The following is a 24,436-nucleotide window of genomic DNA, read 5'->3' on the forward strand; positions in this document are numbered from 1 at the left end:
AAATTATTTGTTTCTGTGACTCTCACTTTGGGTAAATGCGTTGGGAAATGTGTGTATTAGGGGGGTTTGGGGCTGGCAGGTTAGCAGGTTAGCCAGGTAAATCTGGCCCTGGGGGTTATTCAGATGATTTACTGGAAACAGAACAGAGGAAATGTTTGTGATTCACATCTCACGAGTTTCCAACAGCCATGTTTACAGATTTACAGTAGCCCACAGCTCATGAGGTTAGTGACATTGTCACTGGAAACAGTGGGTAGACCTTTGATTACTGCTCATCAATAGGTAAACAAACCTGTCATGTCTGTAAACAAAAATAAATTGATTATATTGTGAGAGGTCGCAGCCTAACCGGACACAAAAGTCAAGATTAGTGTTAGAATAAAAATGTGTATTACTTGAGTTTATTACTGTTTTAACCACAGACTGTAAAGATGAAAAGTTGTGTAGTAGTTTTTAAACAGTGTATTTTTTTTTCTAAAGTCATTAATACATTCATTATTTCATCACGTGCCCCCTCCTTCTGCACGCTGACGTCGCGTCATGGCCAGTCCGTGACGCGCTGCTTTATTTTGCGTGCGGCAGCGGCTGCGCTACAGCGGAGAAAGAGGAGGAGGAGGAGAAGACTGCTTCGCTACTGTCGGGTTTACAGTTCAAGTATCGTCTTTCTGCTTCAGTACACGGACTGGCATTGCAGCTGGGAGAGCCTAGAGACTGTTTACTGTTTATTTAGATCTGTTGCAACGAGGTTTTCTCCGCTAAACGACGCAAACATCGGCGCTGACGGGATCGCACCTGCCTCGGAGTATGGACAACAAAGACTGATCCAACACTGCGCTGCTGTGCGGCAGCAAACCGAGCCAGGCTGCCTGCGAAACCTCCAAGAAATTCATTTATTTACGAGCCTGTGCTGCACACCGGTGCTGCAAGAGGAGGGTTTGCGTGCAGGAAATTTGGTGTTGGACTTCTACATTGCAGGCCGATCCGATCCGATCCGTGCCTTGCTGGGTTTAATTATAGCAACACTTTGCATGCGCGTCTTAGTTTCGCTCGGACATTGAGTAGTAGAGATACATTTGAAGGGTCGAGGAGGAGAGCAGGCCTACATCTGTGTTTAATAATTTAATAATCGCTGCTGGACACAGTCACACGGAGCAGCAGGCAGTCCTCTTTGTTCAATGTTCCCTTAAAAACCAGGAGAATTATGTGGGTCAGTCCCGAAGATGTGTTACTGGCGGGCGCGTTATGGATCACCGAGAGAGCAAATCCATATTTCATCCTTCAGAAACGGAAGGGCCACGGAGATGGAGGCGGAGGTCTGGCCGGTGAGTCCTATTATTATCATGGATCAATAGCAAAAGAAAATCTATTGTCTAAATGTAGAGGCTATAGATGGTGACAGCTGATTGAGTGACAGTACAGGATGTCAGGTGGAGTCTCTGAGTTAAGGAAACACATGGACAGCATAATGTTAGGAGGGTCACATGATCAGCTGTCACAGGTGGCCTTTCACCTGCATGTCAACAGTTAAGTGCTGGTATTTCCTCCACTAATTGATTTAATCACACTCTTGTCAGCCTGCTTTAATGAAGGATAAACCTTTGACCAAGACATCAAGGGACAAAGTCCAGCCCATCTGCTATCCTATCACACAATTGCTCCAGAAGTTAGGTCACATTACAGTTTACTATCCTGTAAAAAAGACGGCTGTTCCTGTCTGCAAGAGAAATTAGATTTCAACCATTACATCAATGCAAACAATAGTAGTTCTAGTAGCCGTCCTTGAGCAGCTGCTAATGGCTGTGGAGTCTCAGCAACAACACTGCATCTACTGTATTTGAGACATGGTGTGTTTGCTTGTTCATGCTGAATCATTCCCCTTCTTCCTTCTCTCACTCCTCCTCCTCTTCGCTTGCTTATTCTACCCAAAATGGGTCAAGCAGCAGCAGGAGCATGAGGAAGAGTAGGGGGAGGAGGAGGAGGAGGGACAGGTTGAGGTTCACATTTTAACAGACTGCTGTCCTGTTTTCACTCTGAATGTTAAAATGTGGTTCATTCCTTGACCTGGATTCAGCTGGCTGGAGTTTAAAACGAAGTGTGGCACTTCCTCAAATTTAAAAGATGAGAGGTTGTTTAACATCGTCAAGATAGTTATACTGATACATATAGCATGTAGCTGCTGGGCACCTGTATCAGTTCAAATCAGTGGTTCCCAACTGGTGGTTCGCGGTCCAAAAATGGGTCACAGGTTCATTCTGAATGGACCACAAGTGACTTGCAAACGTGCCAAGTTCCTAAAAAACACATTTTATCTTTAAGTACAGCAATTTTTTGGCACTGAGCTTTTATTTTGTAATCCCATTTCCTGCTGTAGAGTAAGTGACTTACGGCAGCTTCTTGACAGAGACAACACAGTAGCCCGACGACATGGCCAAACGCAAGTATGACGCTGAATATATTAAACTGTGTGGACCTTGAACTAATGACTAGGGAGAAATCTGGACCCCATGGCCGGACCATTTGGGAACCACTGGTTTGAATAATGAAGGTCTTAATGCTGTATTTGACATGTGGTCTGCAAGATCATGTCATTTGCTTCATTCCAAAGCAAATTCACAATAATTAAACTATCACAAACCAACTTCCAAACAGGGAAGCATTTTGGAGCCCCTGGTGGTCCTGCTGAAGTCACACCCCTCCCCCTCCTTGCCCAGTTGGTAATCTGGTTTTCGGAACAGCCATTCATGTGTTTATAGCAATATAAATCAGGGTTATTTAAAGGCATTTTTGACTCAAAACTGAAGTGAAAAAAATGCCTCTGTGATTAATCAGTTTTGATCAGCTCAGTTTCTGTTCCCTGCTGAGAATTTCTCACTTGGTGTCAGTCAGTGTCGCAGCTCATTGAGCTCTAACACCAGTAACTATAAGAGTCAAATCTCTGCCACTGAGGACCAGTCTGACTCAGCAGTGGGCGATATGGAGATAAAAAATCTTTTATCATACCGGTCTCCTAATTTTGTGTAGGATTGATCTATCTCTGCTTGTGACCCTACAATAAGAAGTACTGATAAGAGTAAAGAGAAGTTAAATTAAGGAGCAAATACTGGAGAAAAAATCGCAAAACAGATATATTTTTGTGCATTAGAATTTAATTGTTTTATTATTTCTCACTCTGGTATTTATCTTGCGACAGCTTAAATTGACTTAGCGACTCTGTGTGAAAGACCTGACCCTACGGATGGAAACCACAGAACCTTTTATGAATATGATAACCAGACAGGAATATTGGTTTATAGTTAATTCAGTTGATTAAATACATTACAAATTAAAGTCCGTCATCATATTGAAGCAAAAGTCTCGTATGACTACACACCAATGGACGCCAAATACAGCTAAATATTAAAGGGATATAACAATGCTCATCTCACAGTATATATTGTCATAGTCACCAACCCTAGTCTGACTAATAAAGGCTTAAAGGAGCTGTGATATTCAGTCCATATCTATGATTCAGAGTCAGAGCCAGGATTGTTTGCACACAGCTCTCAACATGGAGGTGGCTGAGCTGGCAGCTAATGGTGCTAACAGCACAAACAGTGCTAACGGAGCTAATGGTGTTAATTTGTGGGGGAGCCGGAGGGTGGGCGACTCCTCGACAACACTGTTTGGTTCCGCCTCTGTGGATCAGGACGGTGTTATCAGGGGTCAACACTGTGTGTGCGCTGTGCAAAGCAGTGGGGATGAGCTAGCCAATGAGATACGTGCACTAACATGCACGCACAGCTGGTCAGGCTACCAAGACAGCAAACAGAGAAGCTCAGATTACAACACACACAAAGGTAGTGGGACATCATTCTCTGCTCAAGACAGTATTACCCCACTACATGGCTGTACAGGGCGGCTGTGGCTCAGAAGGTAGACACATGTCGAAGCATCCATGAGCAAGAAGCTGAACCCGATGACTGTTCCATCGGTGTGTGAGTATGTAAACTGAATAGCAGGTGGCACCTTGTATAGTATGGTAGCCTCCACCACCATGAATGTGTGTGGCTGGGTGAATGTGGCTCGTAGTGTAAAAAGGGCTTTGAATAGTCAGAAGACTAGAAAAGAGTTATAGAAGTGCAGGTCCATTTACTATACCTGCACATAGCAAAAAGTGGTCTGCTGCTATATTAATGCTCTGAATGTGTCAGGTATCAGACTTGACATACGGCCACTTTTAATGCACAGGTTACACATTTAGAATATGATATTTGTGACATGACCCTCTTTGATATTATTAATACAGAATGAGACCCACAGCATCTTTTTCTCAGTCCCTGGTGAGTTCTTGCTTTGGCAACACAAAGCGTGCTAAGTGGTGCTGGGGGATGATGTCATTGTTATGTAAATGCTGAGCTTGCTGACTTGTACTGTGTGCCAGTTGGCACTCGGTGCCCAGCGACACTGGCACTGCCCACAAGCTCATCTTCCAGGGAGAGGGGCAACCAATCAGCTGCACAAGGATGCAGCATTTCACAGAGCCAGGCACAAATCTGCATGTTCATCTTAACCAGGCTCAAGCTCAGATGTCAGAGAGGCAGAGGGCTGCTTAGCTTTGGTGAAAAAAGGCAAATGTGTATTTGCTGTGCTCGACCAGACCGCTACTCTCTGATTTTCAGACATAATTGATTTATCACTATGAAACATCAGCACAGTGGCTGCATGAACAGAGATGGACAGCTGCAGTTTGTGCACACTGTAGTGTCCCCCGCGCGAGGGTCCACAAGCCAAAAATGATGTCATCACACATTTTGTGTAAAGCAGCAGTTCCCAACTGGTGGGTCGCGGTTGAAAAGTGGGTCGTGGGTCCGTTCTGAAGAGCAGTGAGGAGACAGCAAACTAGCTTGATGACATGTCCAGCCACAAGTGTGATGCTGAATATATTAAACTGTGTGGACCTCGAACTAATGACTAAGGAGAAATCTGGACTCCGTTGGGAACCACTGGTGTGAAGTGTGAAGACTCTGCAAGTTGTCCGGGTGCTTGCTCATGTACCTCTGAGTTTTTGGAACAAGGTGCCAGCTGCATGCACGGGGCTTTGCAGACATGACTGCCACAAAAGCAAATCACTTGAATTAAGAAGTAAAATAATAATTAATTTAATATGTCGCAGGATTTTAGGAAGATGGTAAATGTGTTTTTTAAATGCTTTCAAAACTGATCTTAAAAACCTATATTTGAGTAAATATTTTGCCAGATAAATCAAATTGTTTACAAGTCATTACAGTTTTTCTCAATTGTTTACACGCAATTTTGAAAACAGGGCTCCTTTTTTCAAAATATTCACACAATTATCCAAACACCACACTCAATTTGCATAACTCCTAGATTGTTTGCAAAATGACACACTTCAGTCAAAACATATACACTTCAGTCAAAACATATACACTTCAGTCAAAACATATACACACATTTATAAAAATGCTGTTTTGTTTTCATCTCACTAACACAGTCTCCAAATGATCAGACACTGTTGCAGTCAGTTACACACTACAGTGATCAATACAAAATACATTTGTAAAAACCCCTATTTTAGGAAGTAGCTGGTCTAGTGCTAGACTTTTTTGCCAGACATTTTTATGTAAGGGATAATTTAGATGACAAAAAGATATTGTCAAACCCACAACATTCTTCATGATTACTTTGAGGTATACAGAGAAAGTACACAAATACAACAAACAAACACAACGCTGATTGCAGACTGCTGCAGACTGAAAATATTTATTTCTTACCATACTCAGTTACAGTAACAGATCAACAATGAAATCAGAACAAAATAGTAGTTTTTCTTACTACTGTAAATTGTAGACAAATAAAAATTCCTCTATTGGGTTTAGGAATGGGGAGTATGGTGGAAGGTATAAGACTGCAAATTCAGGGTGCTCATGGAACCAATTGTGGACCAGAGCAGATCAATGGAAAGATACATTGTCCCAAACGACAATGTACTGCATGTGGTCCGCTTGGTTTACAGTAAGCACCTGTGTGCTTCCACACCAGGTGGATGTGATTATCCAATTCGTTCATTAGTGTGGTCGTTGGCAAGCTGGGGCTTTGTAATGAGAAGGAAGTAACCTCACAATCCTTATCTGTGTCTAAGGTGTGATAATGCGTGTAGAGTTTTGCAAATCACTGTGTGTAATGTTTTGCAAAAAGTGTGAAGCTGAGTCTGTGCTTATTGTTGTGCAACTATGGACAGGTGTTTTGCTTCTTGAGTGTAAAGAGCTGTTAATTGTGTGAAAATTTTCATTTTAGTGCGTAAAGAACTGTAAAAAACTGTATTATACATTTGCTGTTTTAAATATTTGACTCCTTTCCTTACAGGGATTGTTTAAAGGTGATAAAGCATGTGAATGAAAGTTGTTTTGTTTTATATTACAACTCCTCCTCGACATTGAAGAGTTGCAGGTTTGGTCTGTGCCATTTTGCCAGTAACACTCGGTTGGCTTCTTCCTTCTTTACAGAATAATTAGTTTGTACGCCCCCTGACATTTTGGAGAACACTGCAACAAACAGCATGTTGACCATAAACGCCTTTGTGCTTGCTTGCAGCTTGCCCGCCATCTGTGGAGGCCTGCACCACAATGTCTCACAGGGGTATAAACAAGGCTTAAGGGTGAAGGGTCCTTTGGGTTTTGAACATGGAGAAATGACAGTGTCTGGGTATTTGTCCAAGTTCCCCCCAAAAAAACCCCTGAGTCTGACAAGTGAAACAGAGGACCTTCTAAAAATTCTCCAAATGTGTTCAACTCCACATGAATTTTATGTTTACTCCAATTAACTCCATTTATATGAATAAACCTTATAAAGCGTATAAATCTCTGAGGAGCATTTGGAACCCTTAAATATTAAACTATTGTACTCTCAGTTGTGATTTTAAGGTGCACCGTTTGGAGATTGGGACCAGTAGTAGAGCTATGGAGCAACGTCTCTACATGTGGTTTCCTGTTTAGTTGAGTCTTTTGCGCAGGTGATGGGGTACACATATTTATACTATCCTGCTGATTAATGGTGGCGGTAATGTGCCAATAAATGCAGCAGTGAGGAAGAAGATTAAGAGCTAGCAAACATGAACGGAATCAGTGCAGATTTTAAAGTCTATCATCTTTGCAGATGATTTATGAGAAAGGGAACGCATCAAAACATCTGTTGGACTGAAAGAATGTGACCATACTGTAGCTAAGTTTGTTAACGAGAAAACTCCGCAGGGAACGTTGAAAGGACGCATTAAAAATACCATTTGGAGTAAAACCAGAAGGCACTGAAGGAAGAGCAAAAAAGCATCTTTTACAGATATTGCTAACAGGAGCAGTTAAATGCAAGTGAGTAGTTAAAACCTGATTCCCCAACATATAGGATACGGACTGAGAAGACATGGGAAATCCAAAACATACTTCTTGAGACTCCAAAAAGATTTATTTATTAACAGATAGAGCCCTGACATGGTAATATTTTACAGCAAAGTAATCTAATTCCTTCAATGAATTCTGAATCATACATTTAACTTTGTCTTCCCAACTCAACTTCTTTCCTTATGCATACACACACTCATACTGCTACACACTTCCACACATAACTCCCTTTTCATTTTATTTATTTATTTTTTCTTCTGGTTTTTGTGTTATTATTAATCATTTTTATTTTATTGCACCTCCATACAAGCCACTACATCAATCCTTAAAGCCAAAGTTATTTTTTAAATTATTTACAATATTATTATCTAATTTTCCCAAATTTTGTTCTGCTTTTCTAAAATAGCTTTATACTATGTAGATACAGCTGGAAAAAAATATACAAAAAAAATATCCAATAAAATGAATATGATTGTATAAGTTGCTGAAACTGAAATAAAAACTGAGTTAAAAACAATTTTACCTGGTGAAGCTGCAAGTACGTCTACAGTATGAGATGTACCTGCTCAGTGTCATGTTTAACGTAATTTGCATTACACATTGAACCTGATAACCCACCAGCTTTTAACAGTCTCTTAGAGTCTTATCTAATAACGGAGTTTGCATGCACAGAGGTTTGTAGGACAGTGTAGAGATGACGGGGCTTTCAAATGGAAATTTTGCATCCAAGCGTCCTTTGTTGTTTATATGTGGACATGATCATCATTATTCTGTTCGCTCAGAGAGGAGGCAGAAACAATAAGACAGAACAAAACCTGCATTCATCAAACTGTGAATAACCTCAGAATCAGGCCGTCGTGTCAGTTGTTCTGCAGCTTGACACCTATGGCATAAACTTACACAATAATTTGAGTCATTGTACAACACAACATTTCACAATCCAGCTGGTGATTACTGTACGTGTGGCTGAAAGTGTGTCATGTCACAGATACCCTGTCCTGTTTTAGGCCACTCGGTCATGTTGAACTTTATGACTTGTTTTCATTGTTGGAGAAATGTTGAGAAATGGTGGAGAAGCTGTAAAATACATATCATTGCATATATGAGGAGGCAATGAGCCTCAATGATGATGATTCAGGCGTGTCTCAGGTTTCTGAGGCAGTATTGATGTGAAGTCTGAGGGAGATTGTGTTCCTTTGTGTGCTCAATGCAAACATCAGCAATCACCCGTAAACAAAAGCAAAGAAGAAGACGCCTGTTTTCTCATGTTGTTGGTCTGGTTTCCTGAGTGAGAAATGTTTCAGAGAAGGTGATTTGTTTCGCTCTAACAATGGGGCACTCTGATTGTGTCCTTGCTTCTGAGAAGAGAGGCAAAAAGCATCACATGATTTGATGTGAAGCCTTGAAGCCTGCTCTTATCACACGGCAGAGCTGTTTTTCTACCCTCCAGAAATAATAGACGGAACATGTAACCATTACAGCTGTGTGTTGTCTTTGTTTTTTTGGTTGTGCACCCACTCATTCAGCGTGTGGAGGGAAATCATCTCTGTAAAGGCAGAGGTGTGAGCTGGAACAAGCCGTCACATGGGCTTTGGTGTGATGTTGCGGCACAGGTATGTGCTGTTCCGGGATTGCCGGTTGTAAATAAATAACATCTCACGTTGAATCTACAACAGCGAACAAACAGCTGTCTCTCTGTCTGTCTGGGGTTTCACTTGTGTCAGTCTTACCAGAGGTGGGACAGGGTGGATGTCAAGTGGTCTCACACCTTCAGTGGTCTCCTTTCTTTTGCATAAGCCCCACGTTTCCTGCGTTAAACCTCAACTCACACGCAGAATGCTCAACTTTTCATTTCACGCTGTACAACTAAAACCCAAATTAGCCGCTTTTTGTGTATTTTAACCGCAAGCAGTCACTTGCATGTGCTGTATCACTTACTATTTTCAGAGGAAAGCTAATAAGCTAACATGTTAAAAGCCTTCTCTGAGGTCAACTTGCGAGCAACTGTTTGACTTTTTGTTATGACTGTTTTAAACCTTGTGATTTACTTCAGTGAAAGAGGAAGTTGTCTTCACACACAACAGTTGTTTGTTTCTCACGAAGGGACTTAACCAGTGTCAAGCTGAATCATCTCATTAGCTTCACTGTGATTAGGACTCCACTTTAGCTGATTGACTTCTGCAGCCCTGTGGAAACGGTTAAGTGGATGCAAATACAAGGGAATATTCTGTGTGTGTGCGGTGGCTCTAATTTGAGGCCTTCGACATATGACATTTGGCACTGCAATCACCCTCTTAGTGTTATTGAGACATCATGGTCTATCAGCTATTTGTTGAGGCCCACGTTGTTTTATTGTTGCTGATGGTGAGAGGGACTGATGAGAACTAATAATGTCAGATATGTGGACAGAGGCAGAGAGGAATGGACATGAGGAGGATAGATGGCAGACAATTAGAGCAAAGGGATGATGAGTGAGTCCAAACCACACTGATGTATTTTTGTTTTTGTTTTTATGGTGCCTGTCTGTCCTTAAGACTTGTTTTCCTCCGAAAATAAGAAAACATTTCAGCTTCGCTCGCTTGTCTCTCCTCTCTCCCCTTCCTCCTCCTCATCCTCTCTCTGTATGACTCATACAGAGTGTTGCCCTGATGTGCCGCTGAGCAAAAATAGCCCGTCTCTCATGACAGTCGAACGTATACCTCCTCTGAACTTAGGAGAATATTCACAGCAACCAACAGCTCGGAAAATGCTATCACAATTGCACATTACAGTAGCTCGCTGCAGGTTTCTAAATTGCAAGTGACTGTGACGCCACTTTCTAATTACCAACTTGTATCAAAGGTTTTTAATTTGTATCTGCTCTCGGATCAGTCAAAAGCCATTATTCAGAACAGCTTTTTGGGTTTCCAGGTTGTGAAAATCTTTTTGGCTGTGGAGTTGATAATAAAATCATTAGTGAAGGGTCAAAGGTTTCTCATCTTATAATAAACCAGCTGCAAAAGCGAGTGAATCATTTGTGAGCGGTCCATCAAGTCCTCAGCTGTAACTGTTAATAAGTCTTTAAATTAAAGTGTATATCTTTAAATATTTTGAAACCTGCATTGTTTACATTCATCACTGTGTCCCAAAACCATGCTATAATCTAATTGCCATGGCATACTGTTTTTGCAGTAGACATGAATAGTGAGAGGGAGGTAGGGTTATATAAATGTACGCTTCTTCCTACTCCTTTTTGAGCATGTCTGTTGATGTTTTGTTTGTTTTGTTTTTATTTGTTGTTTTGCTCGAAATAAAGTCAGTCATTCATTCAAGTTTGTGGAACATGGCCAGAGAAAAAAGAGAAAGGACTGTAGCATTTGCTTTTGCTCAAGAGATAGAAAACCTACAACTACCAGTCCACAAGCGGCTGGGCAAGGGCGGGACTCCACGTCCTTGCCCAGCCACCACCAGCATTCCCCTTAGAGGATCTGGTGGTTTGCATTAATAATGCTGGCGTTAGCGAAAATGAAAATTAACCTTGACGGCTAATTGCAGTGAGAAAGACAGACACACAGCTCACCTCGATGAATTAGCCTGTTCCGTATGGTACAACCAGGTAAATGTCCCCCACAACACGAAAACACCCACCTGAACAATTTTAAGATTTCATAACAAAATACACAATGCAAAAATCCTGACACCAGATCCCCATGTTCGGTGACTACCTTTATGGCTGCCTTGGAGAACAGTTAAATGAAAATGTGGACGTCAGGACAGCTGAGGAGCTCTCGTGATCTTCACCGGGAAGAGAGCGAGAATGACTGGCAGGATGCTGCAGGCATTTATAAAGGGGATGATGATTGGTGACAGACGTGGTGTTATTGGAGCTTCCATGATCGGTCAGGCTTGAAGGCGCTTCCCGTAGTAAGATACTGAGCGAGGTTTGAAAGAGAACCTGCAACTACCAGTATGCACTGCGCCGCACCGGACCAAAATACAAAATGTTGGTGGGTGACGTAATACGAGCTTGGTGGGTTTTCCACAAGAAACATTACAGCAGCCAGCTAGTGACAAATGATCTCAAATTGCAGTAAAACAGTAAGCTAAAATATGTTTCCGAAAACATTCTGGGTGAGAAACAGGCAACACAGCAACCGAATCTTGGTATATATTTGATCAGCACGGATTTTGACAGACAAAGATACATCGCACTCTCTCAATCCGCTTCTATGCTCTTTGTGTCCGTGATGGCTGGCATACAAAATGTGGAAGTGCGATCTGCAGTTTTAAGAACAGCCCATGAGCCAGCGGAAAGAGCTGGGAGTTGAGCATGGAAGTTGACCATACTTCATTTACACACATTATGCACATTGTAATGATGCAAAGCTGGTTAAACAACAGCAAAGTATCCCTTTAATTTTTTTACCATAACAAGAAATTATGCAATACGTGCACCTTTAGACATCTATCAATTTATGTCGTTGAACGCCCCTTCAAGTTAAAACTTTGAAGTAGAGAGCAAAATAATTTTCTTTTTTTTTTTTATATAATTTTTTTGGGGGGGCATTTTTGCATTTTAATTGATAAGAAAGCCAAGCGTGAAGGGGGGAGAGAGAGGGGGTATGACAGCCTTGTACATGGGGCACCTGCTCTATCCACTAAGCCACCGACGCCCTCAAAATAATTTTCTTAACGCTGATTATTTTTTGTTTTCCAAGATCTGTCTGGAGCGGTTTTGCCACCACTCACAATTTATGATTTTTTTTTTCAGCTGTGAGAAGCTCCTCCAATTCCTTTGTGCAGTGAATTGTGGAATTAGCAGCACCATTAAAAAAAAATCAAGCATGTTTAGTATGCAGCCTGTCTGGTTTTGAGTATGCTTCAGTCATTCAGTCATTTTTCTATACACAGAAAACCTGTTATAAATCAGTATGCAGTATGGATTCAGGACACGCCTCATGTTTTCCTTGCTGGAGAAACACCGACACCTGTTAAACCTTTAGATGCATCATAGCTCTTTATTATTTCATATCATAAGCGCATTCATCCTCCTCAGGTGACTTTTATCTTTTATCACCTTCTCAGCCTTTCGATTAGTTTCACATTACTCATTATCTGCTGTCATTTGTCACCTGGCTTCAAATAACTAAATCACTGTGAGTTATCATGTCCCAGAGTCAATCAGGTCACGGGTCTAACATGCCTAACAAGTCTGACAAGTAAACAGATGCATTTAATGTAGGGCAGAGATGCCCAAGACACAGGATGTTTTCATACTCAAATCTTAAACCACAGCATCTCATGGGTTTCCCCTCTGCTTCAGTGTGACAAATGATTTAAAAATGTTAATGCACTTTATTTGTTAGGCATCTCACATGGTCATTTATGGTTGTTACATGTCTGTGAGGGTTTTACAGCTGAACCTGCGTCATCGGTTAATTTTAGAGTGTGAGGTTTTTATTGTTTTTGGTCCAGAACAAGAGGTGCCTCTGTGAAGAAGTGTGAAGTATTTGTTTTTCAGTCTTTAATAACAGTGTTTTGGACTCTTGCAGGTTTGCTGGTTGGAACCCTGGATGTCGTCTTGGACTCCAGTGCTCGGATGGCCCCGTATAGGATCCTGTACCAGACTCCTGACTCTTTAGTTTACTGGATCATTGCTCATGGTATGTGCACTTTAGCTCTTCACTCTAAATGCATGTACTTGATCTAACCTCAAGTCTACTTTGAAAATTCAGTTTGTTCATTTTCAACATTTCAGGTGCTTTTATCTGCACCCACAGATGTGTGTTACTCCAGTATAGACCCGTCTGGGTTTCTACCCCCTGCACATCCCTCCCCCAGCCACCACACAGCACATCATGCTCAGACATCCTGCCTTTTCCCATGTTAGCTGCTGAATGCCAAGCATTACATCATGCCTCGGTGGTTTTAAAGGGCAGGATTACAGGATCGGGTGCAGGGATCGATATGAGTGGATGTTGTGTTTTTTTTTTTCGGCTGATCACTTGAAGGAGTTTCATTATGATTTCATGTCATCAGCTGGTGTCTCACAATAATGTAATCTGCATATTCTATGTATACAAAGCTTTACTTGTTATCTCCAGCGAGAGACCGTCTGTGGCAGTAAATCATGCTAAGTAGCAGCCACACTCCAGCCTGATTAGAGGCAGCAATCTTTTGTTTAATCATTTTCAGTCTGTCATTGAATATGAAATCATCCGAGCTTCATGTTGGGGAAATGATTTTACACTTCCAATATAAAACCAGGGCTTCAACTAACAGTTATTTTCATTATCAGTTATTTTGCTGATTATTTTCTTTTGTTTAGTCTACAACTGTAAGAATTGTGCAATTCCCTGAAGCCCAAGTTGCTTGTTACATACATGGTATTAGTCTACTGTCAGAAAGGACAAAGAAAATAATAACATTTGCGAAGCCTGAACAAGTGATTCTCGTCGTGCTTTATTTGCATATACGTGGGAGTTCAGAAATGCAACCCACAAACTTTGGGAATGCATAGAAGTGAATCAGGATGCTGCTTGATAAGATTATGATGTTAGGATCAAACGGCTGTACTTATATGTGGTGTCAAACACTTTTAAAACACTGGCAAAGATGATTTTGTTCAGTGCTATCGTGCATTTAATTCAGCTGTTTCCTTTTAAATGTGTACATGAAATGAATACTATTTGTGTTCCCTATCTCTCTGAAATGGAGGCCTACCAAAGACTAGCCTGGCTCTGAAATAGCAATTGCTCCCCACCTCTCCTCCCCTCCCAGTCCTTAATTCCTCAGCCCAGAGATTGGAGAGTGGAGCAGTCTGGCAGACGTTGCTAATTCAGTGAATGTGCACTCACTGAAAGGCTGTTTGCAGCAGTGCTGAAGGATAATGGTCCACAGTGGCAGCCATTACTGTGATCTGTCTCCTGCAGCCAAAAAAATCAGTTTTGACCTCACTGATCACTGATAACAGTAACAAAATGGTCATTATGGTGTTGCTGTTTAGACATGGAAGATATGCATTTCATTCGACTTGCACTGATGCATTTGCAAGCAGTAGCACGTCCTCCAGTTAAAGAGGATCTCCCAACTCACTGTTTAAGAATACACCAGTAATGCCTCACTAGATCATGACTGTACTGCCAGTTATGTCTGAAATATTACACTGTCATGTTCCTCCTGTGAGCCCAGCAACTGGGTGCTCTGACTTTCCCTCCTCTCTCCTCTGCAGGAACCTCCCGCAAAGAGATCACAGAGCACTGGGAGTGGCTGGAACATAACCTGCTGCAGACTCTCTCCATCTTTGAGAATGAGAATGACATTACCACCTTTGTTAAAGGAAAAGTTCAGGTAACTGCTCACTCTGTTACATCAGAAATGTAGTTTGATGTCTGGATTTTAAATGCAAAGATGTCCTGTGTAAAATAGTGAGGTGATTGTTTTTGATTATAGATGGAAATGACGGATGTTGTTATGCAATGTTTTATTTGTTGCTCACAGACATTCAGAGTGTAGATCATTCACAGATGGTGGATCCAAAAATAAACTGATAGCTCCTCAATGCATTTCATTTAGCAGAGGAACTTTGGTGTTGTCTATTGAACGCCACAGAGCAGAACAAGTTATATACTGTACATACTGTATATAGACATGTCCACCAAGTGATTGTGTTCTGCATGATTAAGAGCAGAGCAGTGATGCTCACTAAATGAAATAAACTATGACATTACTTACATAGATGAAAAACTTTTTTTAACTTAACGACATGTTGAATTTACTATAACACAAACATCAACGGAATAGAGGAAATTAATTCTATAAATTAAAAAACAATAGAGATGGCTGAGCTAGCATCTAGCAGCTAACTGTGCTAACTCCATAAACATTGCACAACAGTGCTGACAAAGCTAACTGTGTTAACAAGGGGGAAACCAGAGGGTGGGCACTGTGCTTTTGTGATGACGCAATATGAGCGCAGTGCAAAACAGTGACAGTGAGCTAGCCAATGGGATACACACATGCATTAACGTGCACACGCCAGCTTACCACCTTTTGAAATAATTTGAAGATAGTAAGAATTATTATAGAAACTAAAAACTCACCGACCAAAAAAAGTTTTACATCGAAATACTTTTATCTGACAATTATTTATTATTACAAAGCTCATATTGTAACAGAAAAATAAAAATGTATATTTAACAATGCAATTATTTTTAATGGAATTTTATTTTGGTAATTTACTTTTTATTGGTATTTAACATTAAACCTAAACTGTATGTGTACGTCAGATGTTCATGTTTGTCACAGATCCCAGTGGGCTTTCCAGAGGCACATATACAGAGCAAAAGAATTAAAAATAAATAAATAAATAAAAAACAAAAATTACAAGGGAAAACTATGAACAGTTAGGGAGTGATCTCTTCCTTACAATATACTCAGTGATTTGTAAAAACAAAATCAGGCCTGTGGGGTTTTACATAATTGACCCATTTTTCCCTCCGTGCCACAAATTGTTCTATTTTATTTGTAATGGGATTTTAAAGAAACACTAAAGGAAAAAGACAGAAAAGAGATGAAAAAAAGCACTGTGACATTATACATATTACTACGGACCTGTATGATTTTGAAAATGGAACAGAAAAGGTTGTCAATGTTAGAAAACTCTCTGTTTTTAGTGGTTTGCTTCAGCTGCTTGAGTTTAAGATGTGCCATAACATTGTTCTGCTAATGTTAATGAGATGATGTCTTTGTTGATTTGTAGACAGTCGGATAAAGCAAGTCTAGACCAAGCCACAAAATTTTCATCAACTCCTGAGAAAAGTTTTGCTAGTTTACTGCTGGAAAGATGGCGCCTACGACTTACTTAAAACTGAAGTAGCCCATGCTCGATACATACATAACAATTTGATTGAAAACATCGATCACATTGACAGCTGCTGTTCCTCAAGTTACAATCCCATTGTTTAATCCCCAAGCTCATTACCTCATTCTGTCTCTTTCCATCTCGCCTCAGGGCATCATTGCAGAGTACAACAAGAACCACGACGTCAAAGAGGACGACGACACAGATAAGTTCAAGGAGGCCAGCGCCAAGTTTCGTAAGCTGTTCGGGATGCCGGAGGAGGAGAAGCTGGTCAACTATTACTCCTGCAGCTACTGGAAGGGCAAGATGCCACGACAGGGATGGCTTTACCTCAGCATCAACCACCTCTGCTTCTACTCCTACTTACTAGGAAAAGAAGGTTGGATATAGATGCTTTCATATTCTCAGCGCACATAGTCAGTCACTATCAATCAGTGACATATGTCCTGGGCTACGCTTCAGAGGCACAGTATATATGGTTCATTTATTTCCAGTATTTTACATATTGCTATAGTCTTAAGGTAAAGATCAGATTATCCAGTCGTCCTTGGTTTTGCTTGCAGCCATTCCATGTGTTTTTTGTTTTTTTTACTAGCAGCCAAAAGCGTTTTAAAAAACCATTCATCCTGTGTCAGCTCATCTGGGATTCTGCCCACGCATAAATTATCTTAGTGACCTTGCCAACATGATTTCTTATACAATGCATTGGTTTTGTCCCTGAGAACCTTTTTGTATAATGTGTATTAACTTTAGAGTCACAGAATGTAAGTGGTCCTCGTCTGACTAACCCAAATATCATTCCAGTCTTCCTGAGCTTTCCTTTTGCCTGATTCTCTGTCTCATTCTTGTGATATGGACTGTTAAATCATTTTGATTGGGAGTTTGTTGTCCTCTGTGAATATCTAAAGGCATTATCATGTTAGGTACGATTGATTTGAGTACAAACGTCTCCCCCCCCTCCACTCCTGTGCCACTCAGATTTCACATCAGTAATGTTGTTTTGTACCCAAGTACACTTGCGTCATTATCCATGTGACATTTTTTGTGCTACGATGTGGAAAAGGGCACCATAGTTGGACACTGCTGCCCCGGGGGCTGCCATCAGTCGGGACCAGTGGAGCAGCAAGACAAAGCTCCTGACTAGACGAGTAGGCACTGTTGTCAGGCGTGGAGCTTTCGGCCTCCTTCTGGATCTCTGGCTACAGGTTACAGGCTGCAGTGAAGCCAGTTTTGGTTCAGTCCATGACAGGCTGCACTGTGGTCTGATATAGAGGTGTTGCTATTTAACTGAGACTGTTTCATAACTGGCTAAAAACTCATTGTGGCCAAGTTAAATAAAGTACTTTGGTGTTTTGGTACAGTTGGTGCTCACACCTGATGCATACTTTACTGGACTACACGTTTACCGTACTTGAGACAACCTTTTGAAGTGGGGTTGGGCACAGATCAGTGCATCATGCTAGAGTACGGTACACAGTGTTCACACGAATGAAAAGAACTGGACTTGGGGGTCAAGTGTACTCCTATCCAGGCCTGGGTGCATGCTTTTCAAAGTTAAACCTTTTCCAAGTCTTAAACCTTATTCTTAGGTCTATGTTTGTCCATTGGTTTGTCTTACATTTTCATTACATACTAACGTCTCTCCTTTTAATGTCTTTTTGTGGTTGTCAGCCAAGCTGGTGGTGCGTTGGGCAGATATCACCCAGCTGGAGAAGAGCGCCACCCTCCTGCTGCCCGACGCGATCAAGGTGAGCACCCGCATCAACGAGCACGTCTTCTCCGTCTTCCTCAACATCAACGAGACCTTTAAGCTGGCCGAGCAGCTGGCCAACATCGCCATGCGTCAGCTCCTGGACAACAAAGGCTTTGAGCAGGACCGCTCGCTTCCCAAGCTCAAGAAGAAGTCACCCAAGAAGGTGTCGGCACTAAAGAGGTGAGCATGAGCTGATGCAGAGTGGGAATGTTATTGCTCATCAATAATAAATGCTGTGTAGGCATTAGGCATCAGGCATTAGGCGTCGATTGATTATTAATGTGTTATGGTTTGTACAGCAGTTGGTTATCCAGACACTTGACGAAAGAGGATGAAAAAAATAATGTTAAATAATAGTTTTGCTTTTACTGCAAAAGCATGACTCACATGTTAGGAAACAGAAGAGTATTGTGCTTTTGAACTCTAGTAGATCTCTACAAGCCCTTAAGAATGGCCTCAAGATCCCATTTTTGCTTTGTCAACACATTAATTGTAAGCATGATTTGTTTTAACTGCAGTTTGGGGTTGTGTGATGGTTTCTCTTGCATAACACTTCACTGTTTGTACACAGATACTTCATTGTGTGTGTCCAAAATTGTGTAACATCAGGAAATAAACTACCCACTGGACTGTTATTGTCAGTGTAACAGGCCGACTCTCGTTCAAAATAATAGCCTACAGTAAACCACAAGCACTGTATAGTTTTTTTGGTATATCACATTTTTACCTTCTAAGCGCTATGATTATGTCACACTAAGCTGTTGACATACATCATATACTTTTAAGAATCTGTCATCTAATATGATGCCACATTTCCATCCTATAGGGACTTGGATGCGAGAGCTAAGAGTGAGCGTTACCGGGCACTCTTTCGTCTGCCCAAAGATGAAAAACTGGATGGACACACAGACTGCACCCTCTGGACCCCCTTTAACAAGATGCACATCCTGGGACAGATGTTTGTGTCCACCAACTACATCTGCTTCACCAGTAAGGAAGAGACGCTGTGCAGCCTCATCATCCCGCTACGAGAGGTGAGTTGTTCTGTCTAAACGTCTTCCTCTGTTTTATAAACAGCTTGCAAGATGGTTGATTTTACTAATGAGAGTTACAAAAGCTGGAAAAGCACCTCAATCTAAACAGTAGTCGTAGTATATGTGAATGTGTCTCGTGGATATGGCTGCTTGTCATTCGTTACTCCATTGAATGAGATTGTGAATGCTCCCCGTCATCTTTCCAGGTGACCATTGTGGAGAAGGCAGACAGCTCCAACGTGCTGCCCAGCCCGCTCTCCATCAGCACCAAGAACCGTATGACTTTCCTGTTTGCTAACCTGAAGGACCGAGACTTCCTGGTCCAGAGGATTTCTGACTTCCTGCAGCAGACCACCTCCAAGATCTACCTAGAGAGGGAGCTCACTGGCAGCCTGAACAGCTCAGATGATGAGGTAAAAAATAGTTTCTTTGAGTAAATACAAGATCTATAAAATAAGTGAGTGACTATGAACAGTGGTGGTGACTGCGTACATTTAAAAGCACCAAAGCTTGAATATGATGTGTGCCCCCCCAGGTTTACTCCCAGCCTGGATCCCTGCTCTCCAGCAGCCCACAGCACAGTCTGGGCTCAGAAAGCGAGCGTACATTCAACCTGAACGACAGCAGCGTGCCCACAGCCACACAAGCCCTGATGACCATGTACCGCCGCCGCTCACCTGAGGAGTTCAATCCCAAGCTGGTGAGTTGTATGAGCTTTTGTCTAATACAATTAAAAGCTTTTCATCTTTTCAAGTGTAGTGCGGCACATCGTAACACCTTATTTAATAATACTCTGATTCATTCTGCCTCCATTTAAAGCTCTTTGTAGCACTGGACTCCAGTTTATTTGAACATTGTACATTTTGTGCTTGCCTTTCCATAATTGCCATTTTTACATCATTACACTGCATGGATATAAAGCTGCATGGAGGATTACTGCTAATGGCAACTCAGCAAGAATATATTTCTTGTGTAAGACTGTATAAATAAAGCAAGACCTGTTCTGAAGTTTAATACAATGGGACTGTGACCCTGCGTTATAGAATATTACAGCATTATTGCTATGTGGAGTGTGCAAGAAATCAATCTAACCACTGCTGTGGAGTCGTCGAAGCAGAAATCTGAATGGAAAAAAAAGATTACAGTGATTGTACTCGAGCTATTGCATCTTACTGTTTTCCCTCTTTGCTAAGGCGAAGGAGTTCCTGAAGGAGCAGGCGTGGAAGAACCACTTTGCAGAGTACGGACAGGGGGTGTGTATGTACCGCACCGAGAAGACGAAGGAGCTGGTCCTCAAGGGGATTCCTGAAAGCATGAGAGGAGACCTGTGGCTACTCTTCTCTGGTGAGCAAATGTACAGAGAGTCCCAAATATATTGAGAACACAGGCACAACTGTGACACACCGTGCATACAGACATGTGAACGATTCAGTCATACACCTGAGGAGACCACACCCTGCGTACTACGTGCTCACACTCGATCAAAACACCACATGACACATTCTTTACACAGGTGACGTTCATCCACAGACTAATGACTAATAAACAGTATGAGAACAAGATGAAAGTTTTCAGTAGCCACTGTGAGACACAATACTACTACTACAGTAAAACTTCGTCCTGTGTTGCAGCGTGTACAAACACATGGTTAAGGTTAGTTTACCATTTTATTCATGACACAGTGTTCATGAGCATTCAGGTTACTTAAGACTGAAAATGATTTGCAAACATGTAGTGGCAGCTCTAGCCTATGTAGTGCCTCAGGCAGGATCTGAAATCGAGCAAAAGCTTTTATTTTGAAAGATTTTTAGACCCCTAAAGAGGTAAAGTTTATAGTTTTTCAGAATAAAAAAGCCAAAAAAAGGAGAAGAAAAATATTTTGTGTAACAGAAATAGTTTGCATCGTCTGGGGAAGTTCAGATATTTTAGGGACTCCTTTGGGAGACACCTGACCCGCAGGTTAAGAACCACCGGGGTTAGGGAGCCAAAAGAAGAGTGCAAGAAACCCAAAGATAAACATGCAGCAGTATATTTGCAATTCTGTTTTCATACTGAACTGCTAAAAACTGTTATAATATACAGCATGTATATGCACAAAGTTACTGTAGAAACCAACTAGGGCTACAACTGAAAATGTGTTCAGATCATTAGTATCTGTTGACTAGAGGCACTTTAAATTAGTTGATTTAAAATGTTGTATTCAGTTGTTTGAGTAAATCTGGTTTGGAGATTTGCATGAAGTAAATAAACATCCGTGGGTGCTTGAACACAGTTTTAAACCTAGCCTCTAAACATCAGCTGTAAGAAAACTTTCCATTGCCTGCAGACTCGACAGAGCACCAGTAGCTCGTGACTGTCATACTTTAAAAACACGCTCCACATTCAGGTATGCACCAGCTCCAGTCTTTCCTGTGTACACTCACAGTCATGCAGCAGCTTGTGCCCATCCTCACCTGAGCAGAGCAGGTTACAAACAGCTCCTCCCTCTTTCCCCAGTGACCCACTTATGGCTTGCTATGCTGTTGTCATAGCTGCATTGTTTTCACCTTTAGTAACCTTTACCTGCTCCTTCTGAAATGAGTTTTACCCACGCTGAAGTCCTGAAGAAAAATATTTACTGTGTTTATTTAAAACTTTCAGGTGTTGACCTAATTCATGTCTTGTTTTAGAACAGAGGGTGTAAAAGCCAGTTTGGTGAGATATAAAAAGCACGTTAACTAGGTGGATAACTGTGCTGAGAGAACCTGGAGCATGGACTGATGGGAAAAAGTTCCTCCAGGTTTTACTGCAAAGTTATTCACATAACTTAAGTACAGTTAACCAGCTAACAGGTCTGAAATACCAGTACCGTTAGTGTTACAGGTCATGTACTTTATATTTTCCCTCAGTCGTTTTGCATTTTTTAACATTACTGCATTTTTATTTTTAAAAATTCAAACTTTATGGTTTCAATCCTTTCTATAAATCAGAGGATGCTCTGTTTGAAACCTGAGCAAAATGGCTTGATTTCTTTAAGAAACATGGGAAGAGGGCAATGAGCAATGGAAGAAGAAACAACCCCCTAAATTAGCAAGAAATTAGTAAAATTAAAAATAAGAAAATTAGTAAAAAATAAATAAGAAAGAAAGTTAAAACAAACGAAGGGAAGTTTCCTTGTTGCATAATTTTAAAATGTAATACTTTTAATTATAAGTATAGTTGTACAATTTTTATTCTTTTTGTCTTTTATTTTTATTTTATTTTTGTGTGACATTTCTTACCAAGTTGCTCATTGCCTTTTTTCAATGTCTTTGAAAGAAATCACACCAATTAGCTCAGGGTTTAAAGGTTTAAATACATGTCAAAGGTGTCTGAAAGCAGCAGAAGAAGATGCCAAATCAAGACAACCTTGATGTGACAACAAGAACTGCAAAGCAACTTTTGAGGGAGCCAGAGGAGTCGACTGTTTCTCCTTGTAGCTGTCAGGCTGCAGACAGTGTGCAGGGTATAAGAGTGTGATGTGCACATTGATAAGATGCTGGAATACATAATGAAATGATGTAACATGACTGAAACTCCGATAAAGATCAGTTCAAGGTTTGGTGTTTAACATGATGGGTTATGCAGTTCTCCAAACTGTATAAGCAGATCTACTTTACTTACCATGTGTAGACGTTATCAGAAATAGTTACAGCAGTTGTTTCTTTTTTTGGTGAGATGTCTTTATAAATTGAGTTTTTTTAACATCACCAGCACAATCCTTTATATATTAATGAGTGTATGATGTTTTATTGTTTTATTACTTGTGCAAAAGTTGCTTATCTTTGCATATCTTTGTGTCCTTCTGCTGGTGTGACACTTAAATTCCCCCTTCAATAAAGCTGATTTGATATTATAGGTTTAAATATTTAATGACAGCTTTGGATGAAATCAACCCCATCACACAGACTGTTTTCTCTCCTTTGTTTACCTAATGGTGGTAAATACATGTAGACAATATCGGACAGATAGCACATACAAAAAGGCAACAATAGATGTCCAGATGTTACTGATTTAAAAAACATAAAAGTACGCAGATAGATAACAGGTGATCTTGTGTTTTCCACAGGAGCGATCAACGAGATGGCCACCCACCCCGGCTACTACGAAGACCTGGTGGAGAAGTCGATGGGCAAATACAACCTGGCAACAGAGGAGATCGAGAGGGACCTGCACCGCTCTCTCCCCGAGCACCCGGCCTTTCAGAATGAGATGGGCATCGCTGCCCTCCGCAGGGTCCTCACAGCCTACGCGTTCAGAAACCCCAACATCGGATACTGTCAGGTACACACAGCCTTGTTTTGATTTTGACACAGACTGACAGAAACCCTGCAGTCCTTGACACTACTTGAATTTTTATTCTTCTCTCCCTCAACACCGAAGGCTATGAATATTGTGACATCTGTGCTGCTGCTCTACGCCAAAGAAGAGGAGGCTTTTTGGCTGCTCGTGGCGCTCTGTGAGAGGATGCTGCCTGACTACTACAACACTAGGGTCGTAGGTCAGTACGTGCTTCTGTCTATTAGGGTGTTTGATTGAAAAATACATATGAGTTTAACGTCCTCTTCTTTTTACCGCGTCTTCCCCAGGTGCCCTGGTGGATCAGGGGGTGTTCGAAGAGCTGGCCCGCGAGTACGTTCCTCAGCTGTACGACTGCATGCAGGACCTCGGTGTCATCTCCACTATCTCGCTCTCCTGGTTCCTCACCCTCTTCCTGTCTGTCATGCCGTTCGAGAGTGCAGTGGTGGTGGTGGACTGCTTCTTCTACGACGGCATCAAGGTCATCTTTCAGCTGGCACTATCCGTGCTGCATGCTAACATCCACCAGCTGCTGGGCTGCAAGGATGACGGAGAGGCCATGACCGTACTGGGCAGGTAAAACAGACGAAATGTCCAGATTCTGGATATTTAGGGTGTCTTTCATTAATGCCTCAGGAGGAGTCACTGTGGAAACACAAATATTACCCTACATCATTTGTGTGTTGAAGATATTTGGACAGTGTGACCAATAAGGACAGCACCCTCCCTCCCATCCCCCACCTGCACTCCTTACTGACAGACAACGGAGAACCCCATCCAGAGGTCGACATCTTCAAGCTGGTCCGCAGCTCCTACGAGGTATTTAACCTAATGTGTGCGTGTGTGTGTAAAACTGTGTCCTCCTCTGTGTTTGGTGTTGAGGCATGCGGGGGAAAAGCACAAATCTGCTGTGTTTTAAGTGCTTCCTAATCAAATTGAGTCATTCATCTCCTTCCTCAAGAAAGCTGGAATGTTACCCCTTTCAATAAAATGCAGTATGTTTTTAGTTTATATGATTTGAACTGAAATTTAATTTACTTTAAATGTATCTCGCTGAAAAGCCCAGCTGTCTCCTCACAATCTCACAGCTGTCTCCAGC

General features: G+C 41.4%; 1 protein-coding gene across 1 annotated transcript in view; it reads left to right on the forward strand.

Annotated features, from left to right (window-relative positions):
* Positions 1-563: 563 nt before the first annotated feature.
* The window catches only part of tbc1d9 (TBC1 domain family, member 9 (with GRAM domain)), a 30,796-nt gene continuing 6,923 nt past the window's right edge, over positions 564-24,436 (forward strand). Inside the window, exons 1-13 of the mRNA XM_033624420.2 lie at positions 564-1,322; positions 12,923-13,033; positions 14,602-14,720; positions 16,384-16,612; positions 17,905-18,166; positions 18,813-19,020; positions 19,227-19,433; positions 19,556-19,720; positions 20,214-20,364; positions 23,108-23,322; positions 23,422-23,539; positions 23,628-23,913; positions 24,027-24,156. Coding sequence (XP_033480311.2) covers positions 1,202-1,322; positions 12,923-13,033; positions 14,602-14,720; positions 16,384-16,612; positions 17,905-18,166; positions 18,813-19,020; positions 19,227-19,433; positions 19,556-19,720; positions 20,214-20,364; positions 23,108-23,322; positions 23,422-23,539; positions 23,628-23,913; positions 24,027-24,156 — 2,322 coding nt within the window. The 5' untranslated portion in view covers positions 564-1,201. The remainder of the gene's footprint in view (positions 1,323-12,922; positions 13,034-14,601; positions 14,721-16,383; positions 16,613-17,904; positions 18,167-18,812; positions 19,021-19,226; positions 19,434-19,555; positions 19,721-20,213; positions 20,365-23,107; positions 23,323-23,421; positions 23,540-23,627; positions 23,914-24,026; positions 24,157-24,436) is intronic.

This window comes from Epinephelus lanceolatus, chromosome 3, assembly GCF_041903045.1.
Source record: "Epinephelus lanceolatus isolate andai-2023 chromosome 3, ASM4190304v1, whole genome shotgun sequence".
NCBI lineage: Eukaryota > Metazoa > Chordata > Actinopteri > Perciformes > Serranidae > Epinephelus > Epinephelus lanceolatus.